We start from the raw sequence: 14,188 nt of genomic DNA, 5'->3' as shown, positions 1-14,188 counted from the left end.
ACTCATCCCACCTCCCAATACAAAAGTATTCTTTTGTAATAGGAGGTGCTCTAATAGATTACCAATTTCATCTTTAATATTATCGGCGTCCGGACCTTGCGGTCTAGCACCAACTAGTAATAATGTTGCGTGCCCTAGTCTCTAGATAGTTGATGCAAGAAGGAACACAGTGACACCGGGTTTATCCTGGTTCCGGTCGTAGAGGCCGTACGTCCAGCAGGGAGAGGAGTACTGTATTATCTTGCACTGGGGTGCTTGTAGTAGGGGGTACAAGCTTGTGCGGGAGAGGGAGAGAAGCTCCCAGGTCCCAGGGTGTGCTAGAGGTGATTGAGGCGAGTGACAATATCTGAAGAAGTGAGTGTGCGTGCGTGTGTCTGTGCGTTCTTGGCTTCTCCCCTGGTATGTGTGCTTCTCCCTCCTTTTATAGACTCAACGAGGAAGGTTACATGTGTGAGATATCTACGGGGCTATCCACTTCTCCCCGGATCGGGGGAAAACTGTTGGTCGTTCTTGTCGCCGAGTGCTGTAGAGCATGATGTCGGGCATGGTCGTCGTCCTTGCGAATCCTCCGACTGCGCCCAGGGTGCGTCCGTATCCTGTGGCGCCAGTCGACAGTGTGGTGGTGACTGCTGAACGTACAGTGCCCGCGTCGGATGAGGTAGGGCGTCGAGGGCGCCGCAGTCCACGGCCTTGCCCCGGTCAAGGGCCATACCGCGTCCGAGGGTCGTCGCTCATGCCCGCCGAGGGTCCTGCAGGGGAGGAAAGTACAAAGTGTAGGTGGTACAGTGACGAGGCGGTGTCAGGCTAGCCCACACAGGGCGCCGCAGGCCTGCACCGTGCCGAGAATAGCGGCACAGGGGCCGGTACAGGCGGAAGGGACGCCGGCTGATGCCGCCTAACTCCCGCCCCATTCCGTGGAGTGGTTGGCGAATAAATGTGCCCCGTCCCGTCGGGTGGTTGAGCCGCTGCCATAGTCTGCCGATGGTGGCCTCAAGCGAGGCGGAGTTTCCCCCCGCGCCGAGGCCCAGCGGAGGGCTCGGCTAAGGGGTCTCGAGTGAGGCGGAGATTGCCTTCGCCCCGAGGGGCCTCGGCGGGGAACCCTCGAGCGAGGCGGAGTTCGCTCCACGGCTGGCGAGGCCTCGAAAGGGTCGTACCGTGGCGCTGGGCCGTGGGCCGAGTGTGACTTGGGCTTCCCGTACCTGAAGAGGACTTGGGCCAAGTGTTTGCGTTATTCTGGGGCGTTTTGACTCATGATCAGGGTGCCCCCAATTATGGTACCCGACAAATATCAAAATATTTTTGGTGATTATCAAAAGCACACCTCTTTCCTACTCGAATGGGTGTTCCTTGTTGCTTTGAGTACTATGCTACAACAACGGCTACCGAACGCAAAAAGTATTATTAGTGATGGTAACGGGCCACACACCGGGCCCGTTCTAGGCATAGAACCAGCCTCTCTCCGACCTGGGGTGGTAATGGGGATCATGGTCCTAGTGATCTCTTTATAATCTAACTTGATCCTTATATATTTTTAACTCAAAATAGCATAAAATTAGAGTCCGGCTCTTAAATTATCTAAATTAAAATTTGGAGCCCTTTACCGCCAATTCCGGCCCTGTCGTGGCGCGGGACTCGCCGTTCGTGCTGCGTGATTCGGATCGGGGATCGACATGTCCGTCTATGGATGCAACGCTGCTAGTAGGACACCGCGCGTCGTCGTAATCATCTCCGTCATCCGATCTGCGCGGGTGATCGAATGCACAATGCAGTGCGTTAACGCCCGGGCAGACTCCTCGTTTGTTCGTGGTCGTCGTCTCGTCGATCGACTCGAAGCGGCGGGTTATATATATCCCGGCGCCGTCGTCACGGTCGACGGCAGCAGGCACAGCGACCTCGATCGACACTGACACGGCTGTGCCTAGCAACAGCTCAAGCGCCGCAGCGGCCGGTGTTGTTCGGCCCACGCAGGCACGGACGGCAGCTGTTGGCCGATCCCCGTGGTTAAATACCGCGCCCGCCACCACCCGGTTCGCGAACGCAGCGCGCGAGCGCTTCCGATCCTGTGCTTTCTCACCGAGTGCTAGGCTGCTAGCAGCCATCAGAGAGCAAGGCGCGCTCCGGCGGCGTCGTCGCCATGGCCAACAGCGCGCCGCCGGGCGGCGCGTGGTCCTCCGGGCTCTGCGACTGCTTCGACGACGTCGGCGGCTGTAAGTCTCGTCTCCGTCTTTCAACGTCAACCCAACAACCGTGCATGCGCTATCTAACTGCTCGGTTCGCGATCGAGCCTAGCTCGCCGCCGCCGCAATGATCGATCGATGCCTCACGCGCTGCTTTACTATTGCTTGCACTGCTCCGATCCCCGCAGGCTGCCTGACGTTCTTCTGCCCGTGCGTCACATTCGGGAGGATCGCCGGCATCGTGGACCAGGGGGCCACCTCCTGCTGCGCGAGCGGGGCGCTCTACCTCCTGCTGTCGGCGGCGGCGGGGCTGGGCTGCCTCTACTCCTGCTGCTACCGCTCCAGGCTGCGGGCCCGCTACGGGCTCGCCGACAAGCCCTGCGCCGACTGGTGCGTCCACCTCTGCTGCGAGCCCTGCGCGCTCTGCCAGGAGTACCGCGAGCTCAAGGCGCGCGGATTCGACATGTCCCAAGGTACACCGTAGACCGTACACGTGCTGCGTGCCTAGCTTTCCGGCCGTGAGCGTACGGTGGGTGTTGATGATGAGCTTGAGCCTTGAGCTGATGAGCTTCCTCGTATCTAACTAACTGTGCTCTCGTATGCAACGCAGGATGGGAGGAGAACATGGAGAGGATGGGGAAAACAGGCGGCGCTGCAGCAACCGCCCCGCCCCACATGAACCCCGGGATGTCGCGCTAGCGCCGCGCATGAGTGGCAGATGCAGCTGGGCCATCCGTGCCGTGTCAAGCTTCCTTCCGACTTGCTTATTCTATCTGTACTTGCATCTTTGTTGCGTGTTTCCCACCTGTATTCGGTGTTGTAACGAATCGTTCGCAATCACTGTCTTAAGATCCATGCTTAATTAGCTTCTTTTTAATTGTTTCCGAATAATAGAAGTAGATTTACTGTTTATGTGGACAAATTTCCATTCCTTTTTCCTCTTTTCAATAATATATCGTCAGTTATGTGGAGAGTTTTTAACTGTATGTGTTTTTAATCACTGCATATCGGACCATACAGTGACAATGCTATGATCGTGCCTAATTTTTTTTTGGAAAGATGATTCGAGTGCCTAATTTTTTAATGCAAGATTTGCGAGAATGCTGAATAGTGCTATTCCCAAACTAACGATCCACATGGAAATAGTTTGAAAAATCACCTTTCAAACCACCCAAAGGGCCAAACTTACTCAGTTTCGACAGTTGGATGCCCTCCGTTATCAGGTTTTGTAGTTCAAGGCTGAAAATTAGACTTTTTTTGATAGTTGGATAGCCTTCGTTATCCAGTTTATTAGTATATTGAGAATGCTTCATTCGCTTGTTTTAATAGTTGTTAATTGAGACCAGAAATAGTGATGAAACCTACCAATATACTAAGTTCCTCTGGAATCTGGGACCACTGTGTCATGTTCAATTTTAGATTTATGCAGTAGCGCAAAAGACATATAGTTTGCAGTAATTTATACAAACATTTTATTTTAAAGATTTTCTCTTCTGCTTGATGCCTAAGTAAATATCTCCTTTTTATTGAAAGGTTTCTAATTTTTTCTTTACTATTTGATAGCAACTTTTAGAAAACCTTAATATAAAAAATGAAAAAACTCCATTAACCTTAGTGTAAAATTTAGACATGCTAAATAAAATATTGGGATCTGGCACTTTAAACTACTCTTTTTGGATCATGTTGCACTTTATTACTGCTCATGGCGTTAGCAAACACTACTGTAAAAGAAAAAGATACTAGACTGGACGCTTTTAATCTGATATTTTTCTCTCCTCCCTTTTCATATAGTTGCTGCAAGTGGAGGCGGCAAGCTAGAGGCAACAACTGCATACCTTGCAAGAAAAATTCATAAGTTACTTGATCTCTATTCCTGTTATATATCTGAAAATTGTGTTATTACTTGTGTGTACATGTATGGATTGCTTTACAAATTCATCTTAGCTGAACTCAAGATACCAAGATCTTATCAAAGACCTTAATATTTTCGCAGTTTGCTGACATGTAAATGATTTGTGTGGAGGTACTCTGGTTTCATGGTATTATAAATTAACTAAAGATCCAAGTTTCTATTCAAGTCCTTACTTCTCTTTATTAAGAGCCGATTTGTTTACATTCGTGAATACTGTTTAGAACAGTATGGATTGAGTTACATGATTGTGATTTAGTATAATTTAGAAATGGTATATGCAGTCATACCCTATGGATGTTCCTCTTTGCTGACCAGTGCATGTAAATCCTCCAATTCATTGTTGTCACCAGTGTGCAGTTTTGGACATTGACAATGTCTCAGGAAAAGAAACACAACTAAAGCATGAACTTTGAAATGTAATATACATATGAAAATATACTTATCATTGCCATATCAAAATACATAAGACAAATCTAGGCATCATTTCCGTGTGTCCAGTTTATACATTCTAGTCAAAACAACTTCAAATTGGACTCGTTTCCCCTCAACAAATAAGGGCTTGGCCTTAAAAAAATCTAGTTTCACTATATGGCTACACGTTAAAAAATGTTTTATCTATCAAGAAGCATTTTTGCTGATCCGAGATAAAAGTATTGTGCTATAGTTGTCTAGCTATTGTATTTTAGAGAGTTTAAGATCATAGGCTCGAGTAAAGGCTTCCACCACAAGTTGACCAAAATGAGGAGCCTAAATGGCATGAGCAATAGGTTTTACGTGTAAATGATGATGTATCCATGATTAAAAAGTTTTCTTTCCAAGCTACATGAAATAGATTTCTGAGTGTCCATAAAAAAATTATTGCTAACTGCCCAAAGTAAGCACAGTATTCCAAATACTTTCCTAGTTGTCATATGGCAACTCGTCATTTCCATTTATTTTCTTTGTAACTGGCTGAATGTCTAACTATTATTCTCCTTTCGAAAATTACAAAAATATGATTAGTAAACATCCATATTTTATGTCGATCCTTTTTATGGTACTTATTTATCCTACAATGACTACATGGATAAAGTGACATTATGGTCTTCTGGCATATACAACTTTCAATTCAAGACACTAAAAGCAGCACTTCAACTTTCTCAATACACACTTTATATCTTTTTTTTTATCAATAACTTCATATGGAACTAAGTAATTGTCATATGCTCATGTTGGTCGAACAAACTTGCAGAATGTGTGAAATAATTATAAGACAGACCATTTGTTGCATTTTTCAACAAAATGCATCTTATTGGGAAAGATATACACTACCATTGCCAATCGTCCATGGCATGCATACTTTATCTTTGTTGCTATGTGTTTAGTCCCGTTAACAACCAATCAGATTTTGGCTGCTTTGAGTTGCAGCCTTCGAGGACAATGAGAACATAAGCATTGTTATACAGCAGGTCTTCATGGATTTAGTTGTAACCTGCAAGCTTTCAGTTAGTCATAATTTGAAACACCATTAAAGAACTAAGAACAAAGTCAATAGGTCCTATGCAGAAAAGGTAGGGTTACCCTAATTTAGGAGGCGATGGTTGCTCAATAGTATTTTCTTGTGGCAGAGTATTAAGCTCAAGATGAATAGGAGTATTGTCATTCTCAACAACTGCAAAATTGTATGGTGCTGTTGAATCACGGTTGATTTCACCTGCTGCTTCTTTCTCGTAGAGCTGTTCATATAGAAATACATTACAATCAGTCATCAGATGGGTCCTATATCGTAGGAAATTATCTTTATTGATTTATCAAATACCTTTTTGTATAATTCAACATTTTCTTGACGAATTAGATTGACCTTTCTGTATAATTCCATATTATCTTGTTGAATGAGACTTCCCTGCAAATGAGCTAATACAAAATCAGCTTGCTAAAATCCACTCAAATATTGTATTTCCTATGAATATTGCAATGCTCCAGAACCTTCCGATTCAGTTCGTGAATTTCATCAACCAAGAGTTGGTCCTGAAAATAATAATCTTGAACCTCAATTGTATATTTTGGATGAGGCAATCTAGAAAAGGATAAAAACCATTAGCATGCTTACCTTTTTGGTCCGGATGCAACGAATGCTCATTTCTAGTTGATTTTCTAGATTTTGAAGTTCCTTAACCCCCAGTCCAGAAAGATCTTGTCCCATCAACTGCCTGTAGTCAATCAAACCATTTTACTCGATTGTTGTGCTTTGGGTTTGAATTATTTCAATGTAATTGATATCTATTACTTGACCTTATCGCATTTATTTTTAGGGATCCAGCCTTTGGGTATGTATGCGTTAGTGCTGTTTTGGCTAGAAATTGAGTGAGTTAAAAATGAGTCATAAATCTTTACACCCTTTTACATTTCTCTTGTTTGTGAAAACTGATATTTGTTTGAACCATGGACTATATTGGGTCAGAAGCTCACAACATATATCACATCCGTAAACTCAATTGTTTGCTAAATTTATTGTTATCTACCATTTTACTATTTCATACACTGAACGAATTTGGTGTTGGACGTGTTCTTGTTACCCTGCATTCCTTGGGTTGATCCGCCAGGATATATGGAAGATCTATATCATGGCATATTTTATTCGGTTCTTTCTAGTTTTACCTTTACAAACTAGACTATGGGTTTTCAATTGCACATTCTATGAGGAACTGATTTTTTTCTACATGTTGAATACAACATCATTATTGGTCTTATTCTTTTAAACTTCTATATATTTTTTGAAACAAACATCAGAATGGATTTTCTTCATTGAGTTGAAACATACATGTTTATTTTTTATTCAGAAATGATGCATCTATGTTCATGCTGATGTTTCCTATATCGATACTTTTATGTTAAGAAAAATTTCTGATTCATGTATATGTAAAACTTGCAGGGTTTTCTTGCCATACCGATGATTCTCTTGCAAGTTCTGCAGTTGTTGTCTCAAGCTTGCTGCCTCCCTTTGCCAGAACTATTGAATGTGAAAAGCACAGTTAAGTAATGCCTCATTCAGAGAAGCCAAAATGTATAACAAGTTTCTTAGCATGGTGGAACTATCAGTTGAGTGAAATATATATTGTTATTAAGAAATAACTAAAGTACATGTGACGGTATGCCATTATTTCAATAAAAAATTATAAACTATACAAAATAACAAGATGGGGATCGGTAAAAAAACAACAATCATATAAAAAGCAGTTACGGCAAATATATACTACCTCCGTTCCAAATTGTAGTTCATTTGACTTTTTTACCTTAAGTTTGACCGCTCGTTCGATTCAAAAAATTTGTGCAAACATAGCCAAATTTAAGTCATTCTTGAATATCTTGTATTGATAAAGCAATCCACAATAAAAGAAGTGATATTTTACACAAACTTTCGAATAAGACAAGTGGTCAAATTAGGGTCAAAAAAGTCAAATGACCTACAATTTGTAATGGAGAGAGTATTATTTAACTTGGTGTTGATATTCTATTTTGAACAATACTTAAATTAAACATTTTTTAAGAGCACCAAGCTGGACATATATTGGCATGCTACACTCATGTTTTGCTATTATCTGCGCTTCTTCCACACAGGTGTGATGTCTCAATGGAGCTAAATCAATCCCAGAGGGTGTGAAATCCTAATGAAGTGTATGTGCTAGGGAGGGACATAACGGAATTAGCGAACAAGTTAGGGAATGAGCTTAAACATGACATTGCCAATGGTTTCATTCTTTTCGAATTTTTTATAGGTTATATAATCTTCAAAGTTCAATATAAAATTAGATGGATTCTTATGTCGCTCATCCTTTCAGAGTATGGATTCATGCATATATATTAGATTATGGTTTTATAGGATTTTCTTAGAGGTAACTTACTGTGTTTCCCGTTGCGTGTTTCATTTTTCTACTACTTCTATGTTTTGGTGGTTTCATGTTTTTAATTGTTTGTATTCAAGATTTGAGATGAGTCGCAAGACTTTGGCTTCCTTCAGTGAAAGAGGGCTTTTCTTGGAGGGCAGCTGGCTAGGTTCAAAGGGACTTGTGATATTTGTGTTTACTGTTCTTAGTAACAGTTTGTATCAATTGGACATTTAATTTGCAGACTGTTTCCTCAATGAAAGAAATTCTACTGGTACAATGGCGGCGCCAATTGAGCACTCCAACGTAAGTTCCCTTTGCTTTTCCCTATGTTTTCTCTCCATTTTAGTGATTTGGCTATGCGCCATTTGCTGATCGATTCCATTTGATTTTGCTGGATCAGTAGATGGGGGATACATATGGTGTTGTAGATGCTAAAGACAAAGAAAGAATGGGGAGCAGAACCAGGACAAGAATGCAGTGGTGAATGAGCAGCAGAAGGTCCAGGATGAGAAGAAGGAAGTGAGGAAGAGGAAGGCTATGGCACCAAGATCTGATGTATGGGACAACTACCACAAGATCCTTATTGGAGGCATGCATACTGATGAAAACCAAGTGCAAGTGTTGCGGCTGTGAGCTCGACTGCCACTTAAAAAAGAAATGGTACAACCTCTATGAAATATCAATTAGGAATATGCAAGAATAATCGTAACAGAAATCCTCAGGACCTGTCACCTAGGTGTAGTAGTGTAGATACATATTTACTAATGCTGATTTTCACCTCAGCTGTACATATTTTGAAGTGTATACTATGTATTTGTATCGATTAGGAAAGTTGCGGCATGCATAAGGTGGGCAGAAATGGTTATCTGCTACTGACTTGACAACTTCAAAACCATGTTCCATTGCTAGTCAAGCTATCAGTCTATCAAGTATCTATCATGGTGGTCCTTTTATCTATATTACTGTGTTTGAGAAGTTCAAACAACTGTATCCTTTGTGGCTTTGTGTTAGTTTTTTAGAGAGGGATAGTTTTTTAGGGTGAGCTATTTGCAAATAGACCTAAAATAGCCCATCTGTTTGGCTCCTCTTTGGGTTATTTGGGGCTAAAAGGGGTGGGCTCAAAAATGGCCATGGAATCCAAACAGGGTCAATAGAGCTCAATCATATATGAAGATCGTTAACTTCATATGACATGCCTAAGCTCATTATTGCCTCTGCCAGAGGAATAAATTTTGGCTCCTTGGTACTGTGGTATAATGACATTTATTATCAGAGTCACAAGAAGTTTATTACTATCTTTTGTGTCATTTAAGTGTTATACTTACCATATATATGCAAGCGAATCGATATTTATGCTACCTGACATCCATATGGAATTAGGTATATATTTACATGCAATAATGGATGAAAGGCCTCACTATATATATTTACGAGCGATAATGGTATATGCTGTAACATGGCAGTAGCGATAATAATTACTGCTCAATCTATTAAACTGTCTGAATCATCCCAATGATTTTCGTTATTTGCTTGGGTGCGAGCTATCTGCCTTATATAATAGAGTTAGTAAACTGATCGATGAAAGAAGCAAAGAGAAGATGCCTTTCTTGTCAGCGCATTTACCTATTTATGTCCATTACTGTTTTCATATTTGTGTATTTCCAAGTTATATTATTATTAGTGGTAACAGGTCGATTAACCGTCATATGTGAAACTTTGGACACCGTCACTGCCATGTTCATATAAGTATGTTTTCCTGTTAAGCAATATCTATCTTTCTATACATTCGTACATACCGACTTTCATTTTACTATTTCTTTAAAGAGATATATGATGCGTGCGTACAAGGGAGAAGACATGAAATAGTTTTCCGATGGAGATGCACATATGGTGGATGCAGCGCTCCTGTACTAACGTCCTTTCAAGTATTAGTCAAATGATGGTTCAGTTCAGATCTGAGCACAGCATTTCGAGCTACTCTACTATGATGTGCAGTGCAGACCAAATACTATAGGCCTATAGCTACGAAACTGCAATCAATGTCTGCTATATATATATATATATATATATTCTTTACTAATATAGTTAATTTATTACTTTTGTCACTGTTGACACCTTGGGATTTTGTTTGCTAAATCTTTATAATAGAAAGTACAAGAAACACAAAAATCAGCAGAAAACGATGATGTGATGCATTTGATCAACATTTAGCTAGCTAATTTCTGTTGAGCTCACTTCTAAATTAAAGACATACCTTAAGCTCTGTATTAGGGTTTGCCACAAGCTGCTGCTCCTCCTGCTTTGCTCTGCCGTATCGATCAATTACTGACTTCATGCTGCGCAAAGGGCAACACCATACCAATAAAACTTATTGTGCGTAATATGAAAAAAATATTATCTACATTGTAGATAGGCAGACTGAGTTAATTACTAAGACAACTCGACTTTCTTAGATAAAGTAAACCATTGAAAGGTTATAATTATGTACGCAGGAATGTCATATATGTGCACATAGATAAACACTAGAGGTACATAACTAATATTCATATTTTCAGTACCTAGCGGAAAACCGTGGATTGAGTACATAAAAATATGCCTTTATATAGTTGCTCCTTAAAAAAAATCTTAAATCTAGATCTAATAGTATGGTTCTCCTTATCACCACCTAAATATACTCCCACCTTGTGGGATAGTATTCATCCTTTTCTCTCATGTTGGTGCCATAGTCACATATTACTTTTAAGGAAAAAGTCTATATCACCTCCAACCTATGGGGATTGGAATACATAACTACCCAACCTATAAAACGGTCTATATCACCCCCTGAACTTTTCAAAACCGGTCAAATTACCCCCTAAATTAGTTTCGAAAAATCATAGTAAATCACAAAAAATCATAAAATAGAAAATTCAATTGTGTTGGACTCCAAATGAGTAGATATACACTGTGAACATATAATATGGTATACTTTATTACATTTTTTTACAGCTATGAAGAAAAGTATAGATTTAAAACTATAGCAAAAAAATATATACTAAAGCATACCATATTATATGTTCATTGTGTAGATCTACTCATTTGGAGTCTAACACAATTGGATTTTCCATTTTATGATTTTTATGTGATTTACTATGATTTTTTAAAACTGCTTTAGGGGGTAATTTGACTGGTTTTGAAAAGTTCAGGGGGTGATATAAACTGTTTCATAGTTGGGGGATTATATAGTTCACCCCCATAGGTGAGGGGGTGATGTAGACTTTTTCCTACTCTTTAAATCCTCACTACCGCCAAGAATATAGCCTGCATCCAAGGGCGAAGCCAATCAAAATAGCATTGGGGTCTTGTGTGTTGCATACCGGGGTCTTTGTTTTTTTAAAAATAGTATAGAATAATAATCTCTATTGATTTTGCACAAATCTATCAGGGTCCGCCGACCCCGACAACAAAGAGCAGACCCTGACAACAAAGGGCAGCTCCGCCCCTAGCATCATCGTTGTGGAACACAACCAACTCCTCTTATGCTTCCAATTATATGATAGCATATGCAACTTGCCCTCTTCCGTGCACAAGGCAACAAAGTATCACATGCTTCGCATCCTCTTCTCTTTTTCGTGTTTCTGATAGCCACACCGCTAGATCTACCACACTTAGCCGCTATATCCGATGATATTGGAGTGCTTGATCTAACTCGCCAATCGACCTCCTTATCCCTCCCATCTCTAGGCATAAATCCACCAAAAGCATGCAAGATACCTTTCTAGATCTAAGGTCAGCGCGAGCAAACCACAACCCTAATAACCCCGCCTTGACTAGAGGCAGTGATTGCCATATGGTTGGAGTACTAGTTGACTTTAAGAGAAAAACAAAGATGGGAGAATTTTGGCAATTCAAATTATATATATATATCCTTTAAAAATGACATGAAAACAAATCAAATTTGAAAAGATGGTAAATCAAAATCTGAAAAGCTATTCTGAACCTGAAGTAAAGAGGTCCATATAAACCACTGTAAAATTGTTCTCAGCTCGCCGAACTCTGGGTATGGCCACTGGCCAGCAGCGGCTGCAAACTTACATATGTAGTAGCTCGAGGAACTCCATTTGATTCAAGTTAAGTAAGTGCAAATAATTAAGTTTTCCAGAAAGAATGAAACTTGACGAGCAGAAACCACATACACACATACGTCTGGAGCTAATTAAATAAAAACGAAGCATAAATTTCAGGCCGAAATACAGGCAAATTAAAAGCTAGTACGCAAGAACTCCATGGAATCAGTTATAACCTGGTGCTGGCGTATTCGTAGAGGCGGCCGGTGCTGGAGAAGATGACCAGTCCGACCTCCGCGTCGCAGAGGATGGCGAGTTCCCTTGCCTTCTTGAAGATCCCGTTCCGCCGTTTGGAGAATGTCACCTGCCGGCTCGTGGAGTTGTCGATCCGGCGGATGACTATCTTGCCCCGCCCCATCCTCAAGCTCTGGCTGATCTTGCAGGCACGCAAGGATAGTAATGGAGAGAGGGAGAGAGAGGGAGAGAGAGAGAGAGAGAGAGAGAGAGAGAGAGAGAGAGAGAGAGAGAGAGAGAGAGAGAGAGAGAGAGAGAGAGATGGGAAGAAAGAACCCAGCCTGCCGGAGCTCTGGATGGAGAGGGCTCCCAGCTGGTTCCCCAGATAGGCAAATTATTGGAGGGGCATCAGAGGTGTGGAAGAAGACGAGAGAGAGATTAGTCCTTTGCTGGTGGCTTTGCAAGTTGGCTTTCCTTTAGTTTGCTTTCCTTCCTTTATTTAGCAAGCAAATCAAGGAGGCGAGATTTCCCTCCCCATTGGCTAGGGTCGCCAGGATGGGTTAATTTAATGGAAATGCTAAATTAATGGTGGTAACCACGGGGCTTGGTAGCTTCTGGAAAGAAAGGGAGGATGCCTGAAATTGGTTAGGCGCACAAAAAGTTAAAAGTAAACGCGCATTGCCAAATGCACCCATATCTTATGCTGTGCCTAAACGTCACACCTCAGCATCATCACATATCAAGCTATAACCTTCTCTTAACACCTTTGTTTTCCTACTAATAACACCTTCAGCATTTGTAGTATAGGAAGTGGTGAAATGCGCACTCATGTGCATCCACGCTTGCATCATATATACTCCCTCCATACTAGAAAAGAAAATCATTTTGAACAAGGTTTGGGTCAGATATTGAAAATAAAGCTTTATCAACAACAGATCATGTGAGCCTTAGTTTGTAATGTGAGCGTTAGTTTGTAATGTGTTTCGCAAAAAAAAATATAAAGCTTTATCAATTACAGATCATGATGGTAGATGGAGCACTGATTATTACTTGATATATTATTATCAATGGATTGACTGATCGAGGACAAGCAGTGGCTTAACCGTAGAGAAGCACTAGGTCCGTCTTTTTTGCCTAAAGACTTTACAAGTTTTAGCAGGCCAAGAAGCTGCAAGCATGAGACATGCACACGTGAGCGCGCCACCACCTGAGCGAGAGCTGTCGCGTGAGCCAAAGCCAATACAGGCATGCATGCATGGTTTTTTCAGCCCAAGCAGCTTGGTGTTCATCGATCCTGCTTCACACATAAACCTGAGTTAGGTATGGACGACTAACATTTGTGCCGGTTGAGCGTTCACAACTAGAATATAAATTCTCTAAAAATATTAAAAAATGAGCCAGCATCGTTTGTAAAATATATTTTGTTTTTTGGTAGTGTAATAAAGTGAGAGCCTCAGGTTATGTGGTTATAACATACTAAAACTAGCACAAACCATTCTCACTAAAATTTGAGCATTCTAAATCAACTGTTGTAGTCATACTACAACTACACGTACAAAGTTATTATTGATAATTCATCATAACCCACAATAGATATGGTTTTAGATGGAGGAACTCGAGAGCGAGCAGCTGGTGAATTGTGCGGGACAATTTCTAGGGTAAGTGGCAAGTAGGCTGTGGTTTGGATCTGGCCGGACAACTGTTTGCTGAACAAAGCGAGTTGAGGGAACAATGTGGCTGGCTAAGAAAAATCGTGGAGATGTCTGAGAAAGCACACAATCCGTGTGCTTAGCGTTGATTGGTGGATGGCTGCGGATATGCGGATCGATGACATGGCATCGCACATGAGTAGATAAATTTCTTTCTGATAGATAAAGGCCAAGCACAGTATTTTGTTTCCAAATTATATGCAAAAATTTAAAATGCGGATTTATTGAAACATATAATGATTTT

At 41.4% G+C, this 14,188-nt stretch overlaps 2 protein-coding genes across 2 annotated transcripts; one reads left to right on the top strand and one right to left on the bottom strand.

The window, feature by feature from the left end:
* Nucleotides 1-2,058: 2,058 nt before the first annotated feature.
* LOC120642321 (cell number regulator 2-like) lies at nucleotides 2,059-2,876 on the top strand. Its single transcript, XM_039918780.1, has 3 exons — nucleotides 2,059-2,207; nucleotides 2,366-2,650; nucleotides 2,788-2,876. Exons 1-3 carry the CDS (start codon nucleotides 2,135-2,137, stop codon nucleotides 2,874-2,876), a joined length of 447 nt encoding a protein of 148 aa, XP_039774714.1. The 5' UTR covers nucleotides 2,059-2,134.
* Nucleotides 2,877-5,314: 2,438 nt separating this feature from the next.
* Nucleotides 5,315-12,551, bottom strand: LOC120642320 (MADS-box transcription factor 27-like). The gene is made up of 8 exons (XM_039918779.1): nucleotides 12,238-12,551; nucleotides 10,210-10,291; nucleotides 7,017-7,078; nucleotides 6,179-6,278; nucleotides 6,055-6,096; nucleotides 5,888-5,971; nucleotides 5,650-5,804; nucleotides 5,315-5,560 (listed from the first exon to the last, which is right to left on the bottom strand). Exons 1-8 carry the CDS (start codon nucleotides 12,417-12,419, stop codon nucleotides 5,542-5,544), a joined length of 726 nt encoding a protein of 241 aa, XP_039774713.1. The 5' UTR covers nucleotides 12,420-12,551; the 3' UTR covers nucleotides 5,315-5,541.
* Between the last annotated feature and the right edge of the window lie 1,637 nt (nucleotides 12,552-14,188).

The sequence above is a fragment of the Panicum virgatum genome, chromosome 7K, assembly GCF_016808335.1.
Source record: "Panicum virgatum strain AP13 chromosome 7K, P.virgatum_v5, whole genome shotgun sequence".
Classification (NCBI taxonomy): Eukaryota; Viridiplantae; Streptophyta; class Magnoliopsida; order Poales; family Poaceae; genus Panicum; species Panicum virgatum.
This window is presented reverse-complemented; position numbering and strand designations above follow the sequence as displayed.